This window comes from Capricornis sumatraensis, chromosome 10 (assembly GCF_032405125.1).
Source record: "Capricornis sumatraensis isolate serow.1 chromosome 10, serow.2, whole genome shotgun sequence".
NCBI lineage: Eukaryota > Metazoa > Chordata > Mammalia > Artiodactyla > Bovidae > Capricornis > Capricornis sumatraensis.
The window spans coordinates 17,571,433-17,593,820 of record NC_091078.1 but is presented as its reverse complement, the minus strand read 5'-3'; the positions used below and the strand labels follow the sequence as shown (position 1 = coordinate 17,593,820).

The 22,388-nt window shown below is 51.3% G+C and overlaps 1 protein-coding gene across 1 annotated transcript in view; it reads left to right on the top strand.

The window, feature by feature from the left end:
* The window catches only part of CDH23 (cadherin related 23), a 388,322-nt gene that overhangs the window by 203,905 nt on the left and 162,029 nt on the right, over positions 1-22,388 (top strand). Inside the window, exons 11-13 of the mRNA XM_068981694.1 lie at positions 207-212; positions 1,954-2,103; positions 2,581-2,739. Coding sequence (XP_068837795.1) covers positions 207-212; positions 1,954-2,103; positions 2,581-2,739 — 315 coding nt within the window. The remainder of the gene's footprint in view (positions 1-206; positions 213-1,953; positions 2,104-2,580; positions 2,740-22,388) is intronic.

Below are 22,388 nucleotides of genomic sequence, written 5' to 3'. Positions count from 1 at the left end.
CTTGACGCCCTCAGAGGCCATGGCCCGTCAGTTGCAGAGGGGGCCGTTCCTCCGGAGCCAGTGCGCTCCCGAGGTCCATCTCGGCCCCTCTTCCTTACCCTGACCTTGGGCCTCACCGCGCTCTCTCTGATTCCTTCCTCCTCTCGGTACCTTTCCGGCTTCTTCTCTGTCTCCATACCCTTTGACTGACCGACTCCCACTGATAGAACCTGGTAAGTGAGCCTGGGAAGGGCAGAGGCTGGGAGGCATGGTGGGCAGGGGGGCGGGTTCAGAAAACCCCACCCTCTCGGGGCCAAGAGAGGAAGAGGTATCCATGTCAGCTGCTCGGAGCTGTCACAGTCCGCTGGCTTTGGCTATTAGTGCCCCTTCGGGCATTTAATTGGTCCCTTCCATCTGACGGATAGATTCAATGCCAGGGAGCCTAGGAAACTCCACATCCCAACAGGGCCAGAGGAGCATTGCCCCCACAATTTGCGGGAGCCCTTCTGTCCTGGGGGCCCTGGAGGGCCCGCTGCTTGCCTGGACCCCAAAATTGGCAGTCCCTTTATTTCACCAATTTGTAGTTGTAAGTAGAAAAAACTCAAGAGACCTAGGGGTAAATGTTAAAATGTATTCATTGCACAAATGTATCTGAGCACCTAAGGGACAGCTCTGAGGGCATCAGGCTTTGCTGAGGGGGTCCTTTCTATCCTTGCTGGGACCATCCTTCCCTCTCTGACTGTGTAAAGGCTTCCAGGTTGCCTGGATGCCTCTCTTTCAACAGAAACAAGTTCTGGAAGGAAACCCCTCAACAGACATATCCCTGGGCAGCCAAGAAAAGGGGCGTGCCTCCCTGCCAGCCCCCAGTTGCACAGAGGGGCTGTGCTGGACACTGGGCCAGGGAGGGTTATGCAGGCTGAGGAGGAGGTGGCGTCCTTCTGGTGCAGAGAGCCTAGCTCAGTAACCCATTGGGCTTTTCCTCAGAAGTGGAGAGAGGCTCTTGACTGTTTCCAAACCACAGGCCCCCTGCTGAGGTTTGAGGTTGGGGGGCTAGTCTGGGGGTTAGTTCTCCCCATGCAGGAGCCTGGATCACTTTCAGAGGAAGCCAGTCTTTGGGGAGTCAGTAAGCCCTGTCTCCCGCCTTCAATAGTGGCTCGTCCCATGATCTGGGACATGGGTAGCATGGAGATATCACGACCTGTGTGAGGACAAGCCAGGTGGCATCTGAGGGCTCCCTGGGCTCTGGCCCTGATTGGAGTGATCAGAAACACCTGACCGAGAGTGAGGCCGCCTTGCCTGAAACCATGGCCTCTGGCTGCTGAGTTCTGGCAGAACCAGTGAAGGGCACGGCAACTCTGCACTATTTGGGATCCTGTGTCCTCCCGGCCACCATGCCTGGCCACAGAGAGGGGAATACAGGGGTTCACTTTGCCACTCAGCCATCTGGGTGCTTCCTACTCCACATTCCCCCTGATTGACATGATCCAGAGAGGGGATGTAGGAAAAGCAGTTGCCAGCTGCAGCCCTCATGCCCTCTCTGGTCCAAGCTGACCCTGAATGCTTACTTGCTTCATCCCCTCCACTCCCTTCTGGCCCTCTTCCTTTTCTTTCTGCCATCTCCCTGCTGGGTCTTGCAGACACTTCCCCCAGTTAGTGTCACTGGAACAAAAGAGGGAGTGGGAGATGGAAAATGAACCAAACCACCCAAAAGAGAGATGGTGGGCATCTGATGGGCTGATACAGGCAAAAAGAATGGGAGGAAATTTCCAGAAGGCCTGGACATGGGCAGGAGAGCCAGGGAGCCAAGCCAGCATCACACAGGGGAGGCCAGACCACCTTGGGGTGGGGAGTTGACAAGTCCTACTCCGGTCCCAGCACCTCATCTGCCCCCGCCCCTGCTGCCCTGCTCCTCCAGCCATGCTCCGGGCCTTGGCTTCCTGCGCTCTGACTGGTTTCTTCTCTCTTCTGACCCAGGGCCTGAACAGCATGTTTGAGGTGTACCTGGTGGGGAACAACTCCCACCACTTCATCATCTCCCCAACGTCCGTCCAAGGGAAGGCAGACATCCGCATCCGAGTGGCCATCCCCCTGGACTATGAGACTGTGGACCGCTACAACTTTGACGTAAGTCCCCTCACCTCTCCTCGGCTGGGAGGGGGACTCCAGGGGAGGCCGGGGGCAACACCGTCCCCTTCAATGTCCCCTGCAACCTCTCCCCGTTCTTCCCTCTGGGTCTGACCTAGAGAAGCCCACCGAGCTATGGCAGGGGCTGGCCTGGGCCTCCCCTTTTCAAGGAGGATGAGGAAATCTCCAGGCATTGAGTGGAATTTTATTAGGTACCATCGCAGTCTCAGAAGCCCATCAAGAGCTGCCCAGCCTCAGCCAGTCCAGCCCCCGTTAGCCCCTGCCTCCCCAGCAGATTCTTGGCCACCCTGGCCCTGTGAGCACTGATGGAGGGGTTCCCAGGAGCACACATCTGGGATGGGCAGTGACTCAGACAGGTGCTCTGGGTTGGGATGGGTGGAGGCCCCAGGGGAACTTATGGAATGAGGGCTCCAGGAGCATACAAGTGCTCACTGGTTCCTTGCTCTGCATACCCAGCTCTTTGCCAATGAGAGTGTGCCTGACCATGTGGGCTATGCCAAGGTGAAGATCACCCTCATCAATGAGAATGACAACCGGCCCATCTTCAGCCAGCCACTGTACAACGTCAGCTTGTATGAGAATGTCACCGTGGGGACCTCAGTGCTAACAGTCCTGGTGAGTCCTCTCTCCCTTGCAGGGCAGCTCAGCTCTGGGGTCAACCATCAGGAGGCGTCCAGAGGGATTTTGCCCAAGGAGTGTGGGCAGTTAGGGGAGCGGGGAGAGGGGTACCCCCAAGCCCTCAGAGGTTGTGGTGTTGGTGTATTAGAGCATCTGGTTTCTTCGTGATGAGGCTTCCCTGGCCAGGGAAGCAATGTGGAAAAGGCACCCACCTGGGAAAAGATGAAGTTGGGCCCAGGGTTAGTTTTCTGCCTTGTCCCTGAGAGATGGTGAGCTTGAGTGGGCCAGGAGCCCTAGGCCTACCTTCTAATGGGGACAGGTGCCAGCCATCTCTCAGGAGGGCAGTGCTGTCTCTCTGAGCGTGGTCACCACAGAAAAATGGGCTCCTGGACCTCCCCGGCTGTCTTTGCTGAGACCTTGACAGGGGACCCTCCCAGTGTATCAGTCAGGACTCATAGTCGCAAGGGATAGAAACCTTTAACTGGCTCAAACAAACAACAAAAAAAAAGGATTGGCTCGTGTAACTCAAAAGTGTAAGTGATTTCAGGCATGGCTGTATCCAGGCGCTGGAAGGCATCTGATTTCAGTGCTGGCCTCTGCTTTTTTGTATTGGCAGAGAGGCATACCAGCACCCCTAGGCTCACTTCTCACCAATTTATCAACCCCAGTGGGGGAAAAGAAATGTTCTTTTTCAGTAGTTCCAGCAAAACTTCCAGAGCTGATTCTCATTGACCCAGCTTACTGGGGCACCGTAATTCTGATATACCAGAGATGCGTCATGCTCCCGCTAGTGGAGTCAGGGCATGGGTCAGCCCCATTCAAATTACATGGACTGAGAATGGGACAGGGACTATTCTACAGCAGCCTCTGTTATCAGAACAAAGAGGGTTGATGAGCAGATCAGTGGCAGATGTGTGCTACACAGGCTCGAGGGCTTGCCCATAGTAGGTGCTCAGTAAAACTTAGAGCGTTTAACCTGCTGCTGCCCCTCCCTGCCCACTGAGGCCCCCAAAATTCTTGCCCTTCTCGCTGCATTCTCACTCCAGGCACAGACATTGCCTGTCGATCCCAGACCCCATACTCCAAAGTGTGTTTACTCTATAGACAGATGGTATGAAACTGTTTTCAGCCCCCAGGTCCTTCCCATCTGACAGTTATTAATTTTTCAAACAGATGTTTAGCTAGGCAGGCCGTCAGACATAAACAGAAAGTCTGCTGCGGCTGTTTTCTCCCCGGATGCTTCCCCAGCCCGTGGCTCCACCAGCTTTCACCGAGTTGCTCCTTGCAATCAGTCACCTGGTGCTTGAGGCCCCATGGGCCCTCCTGCAGCCTCTAAGGGCCCCACCAGCGAGCAAGGCCAGGGGCTCTGGCCTTCTGGACCCGAAGAAATCCTCTTCATCCCCCCAGCCACCTTCCAATGTCAGGGTGAAGGACACCCAAGCAGCCTGTCTCTCACAGGGCCTGTGGCCATATGGATATACTGTATGGCAAGGAGATTGAACAAACTGTAGCCAAACTGAACATGGATATATCTCACAAAAAATATACTGCAGGGGGGGAAGCTCTACATGAAAGAATACTTTTTGTATGATTCCCTAAGTGTAAAATAGGTGCAAAATTGATCTGTAGGAAAAGGGATCAGCATAGTGGTTATCTTTATATGGGGCAGTTCTGATGTCATAGGATGTTCAGGGGAAAGTTCTGACATCATAGAATGTTTTGATTCTTCATCTGGGTTCTGGTCACATGGGGTGTGATCTTTGAAAATTCATAAGACTACATCTATGACTTGTGTACTTTTCTACATATTATACTTCAAGAAAAAGCTTATACTTAAGGCCCAAGCTTGGCAGGTGACTAGGGATTCCTTCCTGTCACTCTGGCTGGAGAAGAAGGGTCTTGCTTTGCAGTCCCCATCTCCCATGGCCCTGGCAAGGGTTGAGGGAGCCTAGGGGGCAGGGGTGGGGTGTGAGGTGTAGGGTGGCACACCTCTTGGCTGATGCCCAGCTGCAGGTGCCAAGGACTATGTGTGAAGCCCAGTTCCATCCAGGGTTGGCACTGGAGAGTAGGTTCTCATCCTGGGTGTCCTCAAGCACTGGAGTAGTCCCTGGGCCTGCATGGACCCCCTGCCCATGACCCCTTTTCCAGCCCCTCTGGATGTTTAGCAGGTGCGTTCAGCGTCTGTGGCTGCCTGAGGGTCCCCACTCAGGCCTGGCTCATCTGGGCTACCTCTAGCTCCTGAGTGTGTCTGTCAAGCCCTTCGCAACTTCCTGCCACACCCCCAGCCCCAGGGCCTGTGGAATTGTGCAGCTGTGAGGGGCCGTTTCTCCCCGTGATAAGCTCTAGCAGCAGAACTCTGTGTCTGAAGGAGCTCAGGTCCCAGAGTGAAACCATGGGCCCTGCCTCCCTGGCTTCAGTGTGTACTCCTCTACCCATATCACCTCTTAAGAGCCTTCATTTCTAGCAGGTGGCAAGGTCGTGGTCACGCCCGCCACGCCCACTGCCCTGGCTTCTCCCACCCTGCCCTTCTCCCCTCGGATCCAGTGTCAGCCCAGTCTCTCCACCTGCTTTGCTCCAGGAGGGGCTGAAGTTATAGCCACCTGCTCAGAGACTGTGAAATTCCTTCTCCTTGACCTTTTCTGGGATGTTATTAAAATGTTTCATGGGCAGCTATGTCAGAAAAAAAAAATTATGAAGAAAAGGAAAATGTTTTAATTTGCACTGAAGGCCAGGGCAGAGCCTGCTGCAAGGGGCCTCTCCGACCCTCACCACAGCAGGCATCCCAGCTGGGATGGCATCTCTTCATACCTCCCTGCTCCCTGAACCTCCCTCACCCCAGGTTTTGAGACCCTTACAGCCCCCAGCTCTAGAAAAATGAGCTGCTACTGGTTGAGGGGAAAGGGCAGGAATGTAGCGGTCACAGGCTTGACCTTGAGCCCCACTCTGAAGGGTGACCACAGAGGGGAAGGCTGTGTAGGGGCACACTCACCGCATGTTTGCTTGTGGGGTGTGTTTGTGCATGTGCACAGACATGTCCTTGTGTCTGTGTGTTTATTTGTGTTTGCAACTATGTGCACTCAGATACGGGTATATAGCACATGTGTGAATGGTGCTGGTGGCTCCCCATCCTCTGGGTTGTGTGGTTTCTTCCCCTCTCGTATCGCCAGCCTGCTCTGATTCTCACCTTCCAATCCTGCCTCCTGATCTAATAATAATAGGACTTGAGTATAAAGACTGAGGGGTTTCTACCTAGGATTCTTCTGGGCTTCGGGCAGCCCTGTAGCCTTGCTGATGGGTACTTGGGTTCTGGTGGGGTATGTGGGTGCTGCTGAACAGTAAGAGAGCAATCTAAACATGCATGGAACAAATATTTTCTGAATCCCCACTACTGTGTCAGGCACATGTCCCTGAGGATGCAGTGGTGATGTGAGTCTTGCCCTCATGAAGTTTATAGTCTCTTGGGAAGGCCTGATGTTAGTACTAAGAAATGAATCTTTATATTCAACATTCCTTGCTGTGTGGAGAAATCAGGAGGCTGTGAAAACCTGTAACAGGGCACCTGACCTTGACTGGGCTTGGGGAAGGCTTCCCTGAGGACGTAGCAATTGAGTAGGCATTAACAGGTGAGCAAACGGAAGGAAGCGCATTGGAGAAAAAGGGAGTAGCATGTGCAAAGGCCCTGTGGCTAGAATGCAGTGAGGGGCGTGTGATGTGTAAGGAGGGCGGGGGAGGGTCCGCAGTCTGTCTTCCTCCTGAGTTGTGCCTACTCCAGACGCAGCCACTGGGCTGCTGTCCTGATAGTGGAGGAGTCTTGTGTTCATCCATTCACATTCTCTTACCCATTCCATCCTGGTGGCCTGTGGCCGGCATTTGGGAGACAGCTGGCAGAAAGGAACCAGTCTGGCCGCCTGTAGTATGGAGCTCGTGTCCCCCGGGGCAGTGAGAGGAGGGCACTGGGGAGGAGCAGCAGCCGGAAGGGCAGGTCTCATCCCACTTTCTTCTCTGCTCTGGGGATAGGGGGCTGCTCAGCAGAGATGGGCAGAGGAAGGACTGTTGGACAAGACAGGAGTCTTCCCTGGACAGGAAACAGTGCAAGAAGGAGATGTACATAAGGGCCCTGATGGGCAGGTGTGGGGCCCAGAACCAGCTCAGCGTGCTTAACCCAGGGGTGGAGTGCCAAACCCTCCTGGCTCCTCTTCCAGCCCATCCTTGGGAGGCTGGTACCGTCGCAGGCAGGTCCTTGAATCCTGTTCTGTTGTGGACCAGTCACTCCTCTGGGATGTAGTGAAGGAAGTCGTGCCTGCCTGTATTGCCTAGGTTGCTGGTAGGCTTCAGCGGAGTGGGATGGATGAAATAGCTAAGGGTTTACAGACCTAAATTGTGGTTCTTACTGTCACTGGCCCTAAAGGGCCCCATCTGTGCACCCTTCAGCCTGTGTGTAACCCCAGCTCTGCCAAGATGGGCCTGCTTCCTCCCCTGCCCCCTGGGGAGGTACCCTGACAGGATCCTACGCGGGAGTATTGTGACAGTTCGGTAGAATGGTGGGTGAAGATGCTCGGCGCTGAGCCTGGCCAGGAACACTCAGAAAATGTCAGCAAGTCCTGCTGGCCTCCTGGCTGAGCTGATGGCGCCAGGGCTCAGAGTCATGGCTCTGCCCGCAGACAAGCCATGTAACCTGGGCATGTCCCTGAGCCCCTGGGGCCCCAGTGTCCTCGCTATAAAGCAAGATGGTGGGGCCAGTGCTGCTTCGGGGCCTTCTGGTTCCATGAGACTTAATTCCAGCCCACTGTGCCTGAGAGGAAGGGTTGATTTTTGCTGTCCAGTTTCACTCCTGGCAACAAAGACCTGTTCCTGTCCTTCGGGAGTCCCTCACCCACCCACTGTTCTCCAGAGCTCCCTTGCCTGTCCCTCCCTTGCCTCCCTCTCAGCCCCCATCTGGAAGTTTGATAATGATTCCAAGGTGGTCACTTCTCCGCTCCTGGAGCTCACCAGGTTTTCCTGGTCATCCAGCCTGGCCTCCTTCCCCAGCAGCATCAACAGAGGCAGCCCTGCTGCTGTTGGTCCCCTTCTCCTCCTCCCCTGGTCATAGTGAGCACCACTGACACCAAAAGGGAAAGGTGATGTCATGTCACTGCCCCAGGCAGACCCTGGTAAAGGCCAGTCTCGGTCCTGGAAGAATTGAAATGCAGCGTGCCTCTTGTATCAGCTGTCAGGCTGCGGGGCCTCTTCCCTAGCTCTGTGATGCCTGCAGGCTCAGGGCACACCCCCTCCCACGTTGCTAAATCCAAGAAATTTAACATGGGCCTCACCCCGGGTGCTGGGAACTTGATGGCCCTGCAAGGTGATCTGGAAAGGTCAGTCCCCTGCCTCGGCTTAAGTGATGCTCCCTGGTCCCCCTGACTCCTCGCAGAAGGGCTTGCTACTCTGCAAGTTGGGGAGATGCCTCCCAGCTGGATCAGTACCTTCAGGAGGGAACCTTAGGAGCAAAACCTGGAAACCAGAGAGACCCAGGTTGAAATCGTGCCCCTGCCCTTGCCATCTCTGTGACCCTAGACAGATGCCTGGCTGTGCCCAATCTCCAGTCCCCAGAATTTGCTGTGGGGATGATAGAAGTAGTATCTGTCCCAGGATGAAAAGAGGTACATTTAGATTGCTTAACCCGAGAAAGCTTGAGTGGCTGGCAGCTTTAACAGCTAGGACTGTTATTTGTGTTCTTATCCACCATAGAATCTGGGGCTCAGTGGAGCTTCAGAGAACACTGAGGAATCACTGCCGTGAATCACTTGCCATGCTTAAACCTGGGTCCTGGGTACTCTATCCTTGGCTCCGACTCCACTGGACAGTGGGTCCTCTCAGTGGACACACTGGCTAGTTCTTGCCTGTGTCCAACCCTGCACTCAGACCGCAGCATCAGGTAACAGGAGGCAGAGGTTAAATGAGGATGCCGGAGGAGAGCTAAGACTCAGAAGAGCCCACGGCAGGTGAGACAGGAGGACGGGCTCCTTGTGGGTGCAGACTGGGCATTTGCTTGGGAAGCTGGAATTAGGAGAGCCCCACCCTGGGTCTGATGCTCTGCTGCCACCATCTTGAAATTGTTAAGTTTTGAACAAGGGGCCTTGCATTTTCATTGTGCATTGGGAAATTATGCAGATCACGTAGCCTGTCCTGGCTACCCAAACTCCACAGCTCTGTGCCCAGAGGAGCTCCGTGGTGGTCCGTTGTTTCTGTCTGTTCACACGTTCCGGCAGCACTGCCTCAGTAATCACTTGCATGCGCTGTGCTCCAAGCAGGGGTCCACCAAGCTTGTTTCGGTTCCAAGGGCTGCATAAGAAACCATTCCACATTTGGCCGCAAAAAGCAGTGACCGTTTTCTTACTTTCATGGATCGGGTGGGTCAGGAATGAGGACAGGGCAGCAGAGGAACCCTTCTCTGCCCCTCCAGGTCTGGGGGGTGACCCCCACCCCTCTGTCCAGTGCCTGGGCTGCAACTGGACACTGTGTTCCAAGCTCCTGGCTGTGGTCTCACCACGTGGCCCAGGCATCTCAGACACGGTCTGCAGCGGGAACCTCCCAGAAGAGGCCTCCAGGGAATGAATGTCTCAAGAGAATCAGGCGGAAGCCGTGTGGCTTTTTGTGACCTAGCCTAGAGGTCACCCCACATCATTTCTGCTGAATGTTGTTGGTTACAGTGAGTCACCAAGGCAGGTTCACACTTAAGAAGAGGAGCTATAGTCCCTCCCCAGCCGTCAGTGAGAAGAATGTCATAGAATTTGCACAAGCGAAGGTGTCTTAGACCCCCTCAGAGCTCACTCCAAGTCAGCACCCCTTTCCTGAAATACTGCACGTGAGCCTGGGGCCAGGAGAGAGCCAGTTCCCACTCCTCCTCCAGAAAGGAAGGAAGGCAGGTCAGTTGCTCAGTCATATCTGATTCTTTGTGACCCCATGGACTGTAGCCCACCAGGCTCCTCTGTCCATGGGGATTCTCCAGGCAAGAATACTGGAGTGGGTTGCCATGCCCTCTTCAGGGTATCTTCCTGGCCCAGGGATTGAACCCAGGTCTCCCACGCTGCAGGCCAGTTCTTTACCACCTGAGCCTCCAGGAAAGGGAAGCCCTGTGCAAACGCAAGCAGAAGAGCACAAATAGGAACCCTTCCGATATCATCTTCAGCCTGGAAGAGCTCTCCACCAACAGGGGAAGGGAGAGAAAAGAGTAAGCCCTGGTACTCCCTGGCTCATAAAGTTCTAGCGCTCTAGGCCTAGGTCGGCATTCAAGGCCCCCACACCCCAGCCCTGAGCCACTTTCCAACTGTCGGCCCCACTACATCCCTCACACCCCTTCTCTGCTGCCTGCCCAGAGTCTCTAGCCTCCCTACATGTCCTCACACGGCTCCTGCACCTGGCTTTCCCTCCCTCCTGTCTGGGACCATCAAAAGCCTGCCAACCCTAAGAGGCAGCTCTTCTAACGGCAGCCTCCCCATAAGAAGCCGTCTCCCTCTGTGATGGGCACAGGCCCACCTCCCTTGAGGCCCTCCCCCTCCTCTCCGGCACCTCGCTCTCCCTGGCTGTTCGCACCATTTCTGTTGGGGCAGCATGGTTAATGTCCTCTCCTGCCCACTCCACAGAGAACTTCCTGAAGGCAGGTTCTCTCTGTCCGGGTGCCCCCGCCTGGGGTGTGTGGCACAGAGTAGGCTGGACTCCCGTGATCTGGGGTGTCTAGGGCAGCTTCCCCGAAGGAGGCATGGAGGCAGCAGTCTCATGAGGGAAACTGAGGCAGGGAAAGGGTAGACTATACACCCACTTTGACCCAACAAGCCAAGGGCAGAGGTGTCTGTCTGAGTCCGAAGCCTTGTAACTTCTGTTTCACTGCTTGAGCCAGGCACCCAAACACCCGCTCTGGCGATAGGCGCTGGCGGGACACTGCTGGACAGGGAGCCCCGAGGCCTGGGTTCTTAGACCCCAACTTGCCCAGTGACCCTGCGCCAGTCTCAGCCCTTCTCTGGGCCTTGGCTTCCTGCTCCTTCCAAGGAGGGAGGTAAACTGGATGCCCTCTGATTATCCTTCCTAGATCAGGTGGGGTCTGGGGTGCAGGCCGCAGCCCAGGAACAAAGGCAGGGGTCCAGGGGGTGCAGTGGCCACCAGATTCGAGGGTCGCTTTGTCCTAATCAGGGCATGTGATTCCAAGGTCAAGGTTGAAATGTGCCCTGCCCTTCAGCCTCCCCCTGCAGACAGGTCTGCTCCAGCTGACCTTGCTGCCTGGGCTGCTGCTGATGGCACTGGGTGCCCTGTGAGCCCGTTTCTCCCCTGCAGAAGCCTCCCCACCGCCCCCCACCCAAGAGCAGGACTCTGCTCTCTCTGGGGGAAAAGGGACCTCTACTATGCTCCTTCACACCCCCAGATGTGTCTACCATACGCCTTCATTCAGTGACTGTTGATCAGTGGCCCGAAATGACAACAGTGAACGAGATAGACCAGCCTCCCTGCACGTGCAGGGGCGGGAGAATAAGGAAATCCGGAGTGCATTGGAGAGGGACACGTGCCATGGGGGAGGGGATGGCTGGGGGCAGCAAGACGGGAGTCCCAGCTGTGGCATCGAAGAACGCCACACGGTCAAGGAAGATGGGCCTCTCACAGAAGGTGACGGTGGGTGGAGCTCTGAAGGATGGCAGGGGGCGTCTGAGTTGAGAATTCTGCAAAGAGCTGCCCTAGGCTGAGGGAGCCACAGGTGAGAGACTTGAGACAAGAACCTGGTGTAGGTGAATACTCCGTGAGGAGGAGGGAAGACCAGAGGAGGCCAGGAGGTCACCCTAGGATGGGTGACTGCACTGAAGGGGAGCCAGATGAGCCACGGAGGCTTCTGTGTGGAGAGCAGGCCAGCAGGAGAGGGAGTCTGCCAGGGTGCAAGTGGGGTAGCCAGGTGAGAGACGACAGCTGCAAGAACCCAGGAGGCAGTGGAAATGGGGAGAGGTGGAAGATTCGGGAGCCCTTCTTTCATGCTCCCTTCTCTCCCAGCCCATGCTCAGGTCTGGACAGAGGCCCCGCCGTTCTCTTCCCCAGACCCAGCAAGGCACGCCCATCTTCATCCCACCTGACTCCCAGGTGTACCTTCATGAACGCTGAAATGGACAGACAGCCCTGGGCTGGAGTCCTGCCTGTTTCTCACCAGCAGGGTGGCTTCGGGCAGGTTTCTTACTGTCGTTGAGTTTGGGTTTCCTCCTCTTTGAGACAGCAAGAATAATTCCCATCTCAGCAATGTTGTAGCATGATGTGTGGAAAGGTGCCTATGCAGAACCAGTGGTTGGTAGCAGCCTCTGCTGCAGGCCAGGCGTCCCGGGTTATCCGTGCCCCTCTAGGGGAGTTGACCTCTCCCTGTTTCTGATAGCGGGGTTTCAGGTCGATTCTATCATTGTATAGAGTTGGTGACAGAAATTGCCAATGTGAATTATCAGCAAGTCTGGACGATAATACCACCCAAAGGTTAGACCTCATCCAAGTTCTTTAGCAAAACCCAGCAGAGGTGAGCAGATCAACACAGGAAAGAGCGGAGGCAGGACTTCCTGGCAGCTGGGTCCCCTCAGCTGCCCTTCCCCTTCCTCCTGTCCCCCCACCTCTGCACGCTCTCCCCATCTCCTCCTGACACCCCCTCACGGCAGGCATCTTAATTGATCTCATTGTTCTCCAATCCCCAGAGACCTGAGACTCCAGCTGTGCTTAAACAGAACAAAATCTCTTCCAATTTCCCCACCGTTTAAAAGAAAATTGAATTCTTTATCTGCAGCCTGGGGAGGGGAAGAGAGGTTAGACACACACACACACACACACACACACACAGGCACACATACACACAAGCACACATACACACAAGCACACATAAATAGTAGTCACCCTAGTCCGGCTCCCAAGCTGTCCTGGAGGGCCTTCATAGACGCATCGCCCCCCATTCGGGGCGGGGGGTGTCTAAACTGTACTTCTGGGCCCCTTTAATCTACTCTTCGTTCATCTCCAGTCAGCAGGGCCAGGCGCTGGGAGGAAGCTGAGCTGGTTGATGGTGATTGACGGGTCCAAGTTCCTCTGTCTGTCAGGCCTCAGTGCTCTTCTGGACGTGTTTATCTCTTTAATCTAAATATCAATCCGTGAAACCCGGAATGGGATGGAATGAGAGGTAGGACAGGCGCTAAGGAGACAGAGAGAACACAGCTGGCTGCCCACTGCCACCCTGGGCTTCTGGAAGGAGCCTCGACAGGGCCTGTGGTTGGAGGCCAGGGGCTGCTGCTTGCGACTGGCTAGAGCCTGGGTCCGGATGGAGAGCCAGGGCTCCCCCTAGCTCGGCCCTTAAGTGGATTGTCCCAGACCTTGTTCAAGGTCCAGCAGTTTCCTGCCATTTAGTCGCTCGACTGCTTGATTTTTGGCAAATTGATCTAAAGCCTCGTCACACCATCAGGCCTCTCACACCTCCCTCACTGGTGCCTCCAGAATTCTCATCCTTGACAGGAGCAGCTCTGTCTGCTGCTGACCTTTGCCCCTTTGTCCAAAAAAAAAAAAAAAAAAAAAGGACACTATTGTTCATCATCACAGACCTGGTGAGCCCATGCTGTAAGCTAAGTATATAAATGACAAGCACTTTACAGCATGTTACATACCTCTTCCTGGACCCATTGTCCAGAAGAAAGAAACGGAGGCCCAGAGAGGTTTAGTAACCTGTCCAGGGTCAGCCAGCAGAGCAAGTGACCAAGCCAGGATTCATCCCTGGATCTGCCCGATTCCAAAGCCCTGGGGTCTACCTCCCACTTGCTGCTTGTCACTATGAGGTGTCCATTCCCATGCTGAGCTCCAGCCTATTGTTAGAATCAGCTGTTTCCAGAGTCGAGAGACATGAGCCCAGCCTGCCCTCCAGAAGCTGGAGCTACGTCGTCACTGGGTGACTTTGTGCATGTCCCTGGCTCCCAGGGTCTTGGTGTCCTCTTCTGTAAAATTAAGGGATTCTGCTGGATGCCTGAAGGCTGTCTGTCCCGACAGCATGTGACTGCCTGCCCCTGACAGTCCCTCCTACATCAGGAACTGTGACTCCCTGCCCTCTGCGCCTGTCAGCCCTGCTGCAGTAGGGTTGCTGCCGATTGCTCCTCTCAGGCACCTGCTCAGAAGACACCAGAGCAAAGAAGATGCAATGGGCCCCGCGAGTGAGGGGACAGTGGACAGCTGTACGTGCAGCGGGGCCGGAATGAGTTCGGCAGTGCAGTGAAGCAAATGTGTGACAAAGTCCACCTGTGTTGGGTGGGTCACCAGGAGAGGGGCACAGGCCTGAAAGCTGAGCCTGGAAGCAGCAGGCAGAAAGGCTGTGGGAGCAGGGAGGGGGCCTGCAGAGGTCCAGGGTTCTGTTGAGCTGGGCTGTGGGGCTGCAGTAGCCTAATCTTACTGCATCATCCTTGTTGGAAGGGATGACAGCTACAGTTCCTTTCACCTTGTTTCTGGAGTGGCTCAAAGTCCCGTAGGCCCGTTGCTTTGCTTAGTGTTTTTTAAACTTTTTTTTTTTTTTTAATCATGAACCATAATAAAAATTACGTTTAACTTCATAACCCAGAAGACACACTCACACACACATCCATGTGTAGGACAAAGCAATACTTCCCTACTAAGTGTGATAATACACCCTAGTCCTTTCTGTTTTATTCTACTAGATTTCATTTTTTTTAATGAGAACTTTTAAGATCTACTGTCTTAGTAACTTTCAAATATACAGTAAAGTGTCATTAACGATAGTCGCCATGCTCTACATACATCCTCAGAACTTATTTCGTAATATTTGTACCTTTTGACCTCCTTTATTCATTTCACCCATCTCCATCCTAGCCTTTGGCAACCAGCAATGTGTTCTCTGTAGCTGTGAGCTGGGTTTGGTGGTGGTGGTTGTTTAAATTCTACTTATAAGTAACAGTATATAGTATTTGTCTTTCTCTGTCTGATTTATTCCAGTTAGCTTCATGCCCTCACGGAGGTTCATCCATATTGTCAACAATGGCAAAATTTCCATCTTTTTATGGCTGAATGATATTCCACTGCATGTATACATCTTCTTTATTCATTCTCTCTCCATGGACACTTAGCTTGTTTCTATATCTTGGCTATTGTTTAAAAAAAAAGTTGATGTCAGCATGGGAGTTCAGATATCTTTTCAAATTAGTGTTTTCTTTTCATCAGATAAATATCCAGAACTAGTATTGCTGAAGCATTTGGTAGCTCTATTTTTAATTTTTTTTTTGAGCAGTCTCCATACTGTTTTCCACAGTGGCTGCACCAGTTTATATTCCCAGCAGCAGTGCACAAGGGTTCTCTGTCCACCTTCTCATCAACACTTGTTATTTGTTATCTTTGTGATAGTAGTTATTCTAATGGGTATGAAGTGATATCTCTCCAGGGTTTGATTTTCATTTCCCTGATGATGAGTGATGTTGAGTACCTCTTCAAGTACCTGTTGGCCGTCTGCACATCATCATTGGAAAAACTCCTATTCGGGTCCTCTGCCCATTTTTTAATCAGACTGTTTGGGTTTTTGCTAGTGAGCTGTATGCGTTCCATAGGTATGGATATGAACCCCTTATCAGATATGTGACTTGCAAATATATTCTCCCATTCAATAGGTTATCTTTTGATTTTGTTGGTTTCTTTTGAAGTTTGGAAGCTTTTTAATTTGATGCAGTCCCACTTGTTTATTCAGAGAAGGCAATGGCAGCCCACTCCAGTACTCTTGCCTGGAAAATCCCATGGGCAGAGGAGCCTCGTGGGCTGCAGTCCATGGGGTCGCAAAGAGTCAGACACGACTGAGCGACTTCCCTTTCACTTTTCACTTTCATGCATTGGAGAAGGAAATGGCAACCCACTCCAGTGTTCTTGCCTGGAGAATCCCAGGGATGGGGGAGCCTGGTGGGCTGCCGTCTCTGGGGTCGCACAGAGTCGGACACGACTGAAGCGACTTAGCAGCAGCAGCAGCACTTGTTTATTTTTTTAGGTTGTTACTTTTGCTTTAAGCATCAACTCCAAAAAAAACCATCACTAAGACTAATGTCAAGGAGCTTCCCACCTGTGTTTTCTCTTTCAGGTTTTATGGTTTGAGGTCATATATGTACATCTTTCATCCATTTTGAGTTAATTTTTAAAAAATTTTATTGGAGTATAGTTTACAATGTTGTGTTAGTTTCAGGTATATAGCTGAGTGATTCACTTATACATGTACATGTATTAATCAATTTCTCAGATTCCCCATTCTTTTTGGCTGCACTGGACCTTTTGCTGCGTGCGGGCTTTCTCCGGTTGCAGTGAGCGGGGGCTACTCTTTGCTGCAGCACATGGCTTTTCTCTGTGGTGGCTCCTCCTGTGGTGGAGCACAGGCTCCAGGGTGCATGGGCTGCGGTAGCTGCAACTCACGGGCTCTAGAGCAAGGCCTCAATAGTGGTCGGACACAGGCTTAGTTGCTCCACAGCACGTTGAGTCTTCCTGGACCAGGGATTGAACCTGTGTCCCTTGCATTAGCAGGCAGATTTTTATCCACTTTACCACCAGGGAAATCCAAGATTTTTTTTTCTTGTATAAATTATCAGAATATTGAATATTTCCTGTGCTATACAGTAGGTACTTGTTGGTTATCTACTTTATATATAGTAGTGTATGTATGTTAATCCCAAACTCCTGATTAATCCCTTCCCACTACATTTCCCCTTTGGTAACCATAAAATTGTTTTCAATATCTGTAAGTCTGCTTCTGTTTTGTAAATAAGTTCATTTGTATCATTTTTTAGATTCTACATATGGGTGATAGCATATGATATTTGGCTTTCTCTGTCAGACTTACTTCACTTAGTATGAAAATCTCTAGGTCCGTCCATGTTGCTTCAAATGACATTTTGTTCTTTTTTATGGCTGAGTAACAGTCCATTGTATATATGTACGACATCTTTGACCATTTCTCTGTCGAGGGATATTTAGATTGCATCCATGTCTTAACTATTGTGAATAGTGCTGCAGTGAACACTGGGGTGCCTGTATATCCTTTCAAACTATGGCTTTCTCTGGATATATAGAGTGGGATTGCTGGATCATATGATAGTTCTATTTCTACTTTTAAAGAAATATCCACACTATTCTTCATAGTGATTGCATCAGTTTACATTCCCACTAATAGTGCAGGAGGTTTCTCCTTTCTCCACACTCTCTCCAGTATTTATTTGTAGACTTTCTGATGATGGCCATTCTGACTGGTATGAGGTTGTGATACCTCACTGTAGTTTTGATTTTGATTTCTCTGATCATTAGTGATGTTGATCTTCTTTTCATGCTCTTTTTGACCATCTGTATGTCATTTTTGGAGAAATGTCCGTTTAGATGTGCCCATTTTCCGATTGGGGATTTCCTTTTTTTTTTTTTTTTTTTTTTTGGTATAGAGCTGCATATATTTTGTTTGTATATGCTGGAGATTTATCCTTTGTCAGTTGCTTCATGAGAAAATATTTTCTCCCATTATGTGGATTATATTTTTGTTTGGCTTATGGTTTCATTTGCTGTGCAGAAGCTTTCACGTTTAGGACCCATTTGTTTATTTTTGTTTCTGTTTTCATTATTCTAGGAGATGGATCAAAGAAGATACTTCTGTGATGTATTTCAGAGGGTTCTGCTTCTGTTTTCCTCTAAGAGTTTTATAGTGTCTAATCTTACATTTAGGTCTTTGATCCATTTTGAGTTTATTTCTGTCTATGGTGTTAGGGAATGTTCTTTTACATGTAGCTGGCCAGGTTTCCCAGCAACATTTATTGAATCGATTGTCTTTTGTCCATTTTGTTGTCTTCCCTCCTTTATCACAGGTTAATTGACCATAGGTGCATGGGTTTATTTCTGGGCTTTCTGTCCTCTTCCATTGATCTGTCTTTCCATCCTTGTGCCCGTACTATAGTCTCTTGATTACTGTAGCTTTGTAGTGTAGTCTGAAGTCAGGGAGCCTTATTCCTCCAGCTCTATTTTTCTTTCTCAGGATTGCTTTGGCTATCTGGGGCCTTTTGTGTCTCCATACAACTTTTAAAATTTTTGTTGTAGTTCTGTTAAAAAAAAAAATGCCATTGGTAATTTGTAGATAGCCTTGAATAGGATAGTCAAAATTGATTCTCCAAATCCAAGACTGTGGTATATCTTTCCATCTGTGTGTGTCATCTTCAATTTTTTTCATCAGCATCTTACAATTTTTAGAGTATAGGTCTTTTGCTTCTTTAGGTAGGTTTGTTGCTAAGTATTTTATTCATTTTGATGTGATAGTAAATAAGATTGTTTCCTTAACTTTCCTTACTGATCTTTCATTGTTAGTGTATAGGAACGTAACTGATTCCTCTGTATTAATTTTGTATCCTGCAGTTTTACCAAATCCATTGATGAGCTCTAGTAGTTTTCTGGTAGCATCTTTAGGATTTTCTATATATAGTATCTTGTCATCTGCAGAATAGGACAGTTTTACTTCTTTTCCAATTTGGATTCCTTTTTATTTCTTCTTGTTCTATGATTACTGTGGCTAGGACTTCCAAACCTATGTTGAATAAAAGTGACAAAGTGGACATCTGTGTCTTTTTCCTGATCTTAGAGGAAGTGCTTTCAGCTTTTCACCTGTGAGTACAATGTTAGCTGTGAGTTTGCTATGTATGGCCTTTATTATGTTGAGATAGGTTCCCTCTCTGCCCACTTTCTAGAAAATTTATATCATAAATGAGTGTTGAATTTCATCAAAAGCTTTTTCTGAATCTATTGACATGGTCATAAGGTTTTTATTCTTCAATTTTTTAAAGTGGTGTATTACACTGATTGATTTGCAGATATTGAAAAGTCCTAGTATCCATGGGAGAATTCCCACTTGACCATGATGCATGATCCTTTAAGCTTATTGTTGAATTCTTTTTGCTAGTGTTTTGTTGAAGATTTTTGCGTCTCTGTTCATCAATGTTATTGACCTGTTATTTTCTTTTTTTGGTGGTATCTTTTTCTGATTTGGGATCAGGGTGATGGTTGCCTCATATAATTGAGTGGTCCTTCCTCTGAAATTTTTTGGAAGAGTTTCAGAAGGATAGGTGTTAACTCTAACTTAGTTGTGTGAATGTGTGTATCTGCAAAAGAAGGTGGGGAATGTAGTATTTCCGCTAGGTAGTGTTGTGTCACCTAAAAAGCCTGGTTCATTTGAGAAAGGCGGCATGGGCATTGAAGTCTCTGCCAGATAACCTCTGTGATCTGGAAAATGACCATGGCAATGGTTCCTTATGGATTTGTTGGGGGGGTTCGTGAGATAATGTAAACTTTGTGCAGCACCTGGCACAGAGTGCATGCTAAACAGATGACAGGCACCAACATTAAGTGCCTGGTGCCAAACTAAGCACCTTCTGTGTTATCTCACTGAAGCCCCACGACAACCTGGTGAGGCAAAAATTAGTGTCCTTACTTTATAGATGAGAGCACTGAGGTTCAGAGTAGTTAACTGCTTGCCAGAGGACACACCTGTGGAACAGGCAGAGCTGAGGGTGAGCCCTTGTCTCTAGGATGCCAAGTCCATTCATTCCCTTCACCATGAGGCACCACAGCCTTCCCTTAGAGACTGACCCCCTCCAAGACTCACCCGGTGAAACTATGGGGCTGAAAGGTGTGGCAGAATGGAAACGGGGTTGGCTGATGTCCAGGCTGAACCCAAGGCCCAGAGCTCCCTCTCTCTACCCGGGATACCCAAAGGAGAAACAGGACAAGGATCAAAAATCCCTTTAGGCTCCCATTGTCATAAGACCTGCAGCCTTGAAGTCGGAAGGTCAATGATTCAGTTTGCTGAAGGACCCTGGGAAAACCCATTTTCTCCGTGAACCTCAGTTTCTCTGTCTGCAAAATGGACAGAAGGCTGTTGAATCCTCTGCCTGTTCTGAGACATTTTTAGAGCAGCGTGGCTAGACTGTTCTGAACTCCTTGGGAAGCAAGTCTGTATAAATGGGATGCGCCACTCTCCTGTTGGCTCGTTTCTCAGTCTTAGTTAGAGCATTCTAACTACTTGTGGGATGGGCAGAGGAGTGAGGAAACCCAAATGTCTGTGGATAGGGGCTGCTTCTCAGGCGCGAATGTGCCCAGCACACCCTCCCAAGCCCACACTGATACACACAGTCTGGCTGTCTCACCACCAAGCCCTGGGCTGGACTGGCTCAGGTGCGAGAGGGGCTGAGACTGCAGCCCTCTGCTGGGCTCAGGATCACGGGTGATTTATAGTTCCTGCATCAGACTTTGACCTTAATTTCTTCTGTCGTTGTGGGGTGTAAAATTCATTAGGGACCTGTAGGCGGAATGATGGAGATGTCAGGCGGGCAATCGTGTGAGTATTTAGCCTATCAGATGTGTGGCTTGCCATTTGGGGAGACAACAGGAGGATGCGGAATCAGGACGGTTCATTAGTGAGACACACGTGCTGGCCCAGTCGGAGCCCACCGACGGCAGCAGGCATGGGAGCTGTGCCACCCAGCTCCAAGTCACCTGGAGTGGGAATGTGTCCTGGCACATGAGTCCCACCCAGGTACCCCTCCCCACCTTCCCACTAGGCCTGGACCACCTGTTGCATCCCATGGGAGCAGGCAAGGAGAGGAGGGAGGGGGTCGGACTCCAGGCAAGGATACAGTGGTGAGATCTAGCAGTGAGGGGAGGTGTTCCCAACCACAGTTTGGCTGCATCCCCAGGGGGTTGATTGGACTGTCTTTTCCTCCTCCTTCCATCTCCTCTGCACATCAGGCCCCACTTGACTGAGCCTCAGCCACGGTGTCTGTCCCCATATTTCTTTGGCACTCTCCCTTTCTCATCCTCTACCACATAATCCCATCTTGATAACTGGCCTCGAGTCCCTTCTGATTGTGAGCATCACGTTCACCCCCAGTCACCCTCCCACATCCCTGGGAAAATGGCTTTCTGCATTCCAGTCTTCTTTGTTTGAAGGGGTCTGATGTGATGTTTTTTAAAAAAGGCACTCAGTTGAGTCTTCCTCAAGCCCGAGGGCATAAGGAAATGGACAGCATTGTAGAGTTAGGAGTGGGATTTCTTTGCTCTTTGATTTGTGTGTGCAAGTGTCAGACAGATTGAAGGTTCGAGTCCCACCTCTCGGTGACCAGCTGCAGGACCCTGAGCTGAGTAGCAGCTGTCCCTGAGCCGCGACCACTGTGAGTACCAAGAGGACTGGGGGCATACTGTCAGACTCACCATGGGCGCCCAGCATCCAGCCTGAGGCTTGTGTCTGAGGTCTGGCCCCCCAGAAGCTGACTCTGAGACAGGGACATAAAGACAGGCAGTTTACTTGGGACAGGACCCCAGGAAACTCAGATGGGAGTAGGAAGTGAGACGAGGTCACTCAAGACGGCACCGTGAAGCTTGTTTCCACGAGGGGGCTCCTGGGGTGCCATCCGCTGGGAAATCAATGGGAAGGTTGTGCCTGAGCTATCCGAGCTCAGGACAAGGAGGCTCAGATATGGGTCCAATGAGTCCTACCCGCCTTTGAGTGGAGGCAGCTTCTGGGGAATGTGGCCACCCCATAATTCCAACTGCTCCCTTGAGAAGAAAGTCCACAGGACAAAGGAAACACAGGTGCCTCCCCCAAAGCAGCCCCCGGCACCTGGAAGTGGACACAGGGGGTCGTGTGTGGTGCTGGAAGCTTCTGCTGCAGCTGAGCACTTTCCCTAAAATGAGGGTAGAATTAGTACTTATCTCGCAGGGTAGGAGTGGAAATGAACTGTGCTACTGACTCAATGGAAATGAGTCTGAGTGAACTCCGGGAGCTGGTGATGGACAGGGAGGCCTGGCGTGCTGCGATTCCTTGGGTCGCAAAGAGTCAGACACGATTGAGCAACTGAACTGAATATTCCTAGATTTCTTGGAATAAATCCTAGAGCCCAGTAAGGACTAAGCAAGAGTGAGCGGCTATTTCTATTTTTGCAGTCATATCAGCTGGAATTGCTTCATCTGTAAAATGGGATTGTGGCCCCATCTTGCTGGTTGCTTTAAGGACTAGGGCCAAATCATGCCACGTTTCTCACACAGTGCCCGGCCCAGAGCTGATACTCAGCAGGGCAGTGATGGCAGTTGTGCCCCTGCCTCCATGGGGCCCCTCAGACCAACATGGCATCTCCCCAGCAGGAGGCCCGGGGACCACCAGGCAGCGTCAGGCATGAGGCGCAGGCAGCCGTGGCCTCCCTGACAGCCCTTGACATCCTGTAATTGCTTTCCTGTGACAACTTCTTTAAGCACAGAGCCACTGGCCAGAGCAATTTGCTCCCCATCAATTTTTATTTCCAGGTTTTAAAATAAAGAGAAATAAGGAAGGGGTGGAGGAGCCCAAGAACAACACCATGTCTTCAGTAACAAGCAAGCTGAGGACCCCACACCTTAAGTGTGCTTGTCAGCCCATTCTTAGCTTTCAATCCTCCTCCCCTGCTGCAGATGGACACGGTAATAGGCGGGTCTTGGGTCTGGCCCTGCTGGAGCTTCCCCTGCCACAGGGCTCAGTGCCACTCCCCTCCTCTTCCACCAGCCCACTGCAGGCACAGCCCCGGCGGGAGGGCCAGGCTGAGAGGGGGCTCAGCAGGAGCAGGTCTGCTGAGGGCCAGAAAGAGTGAATA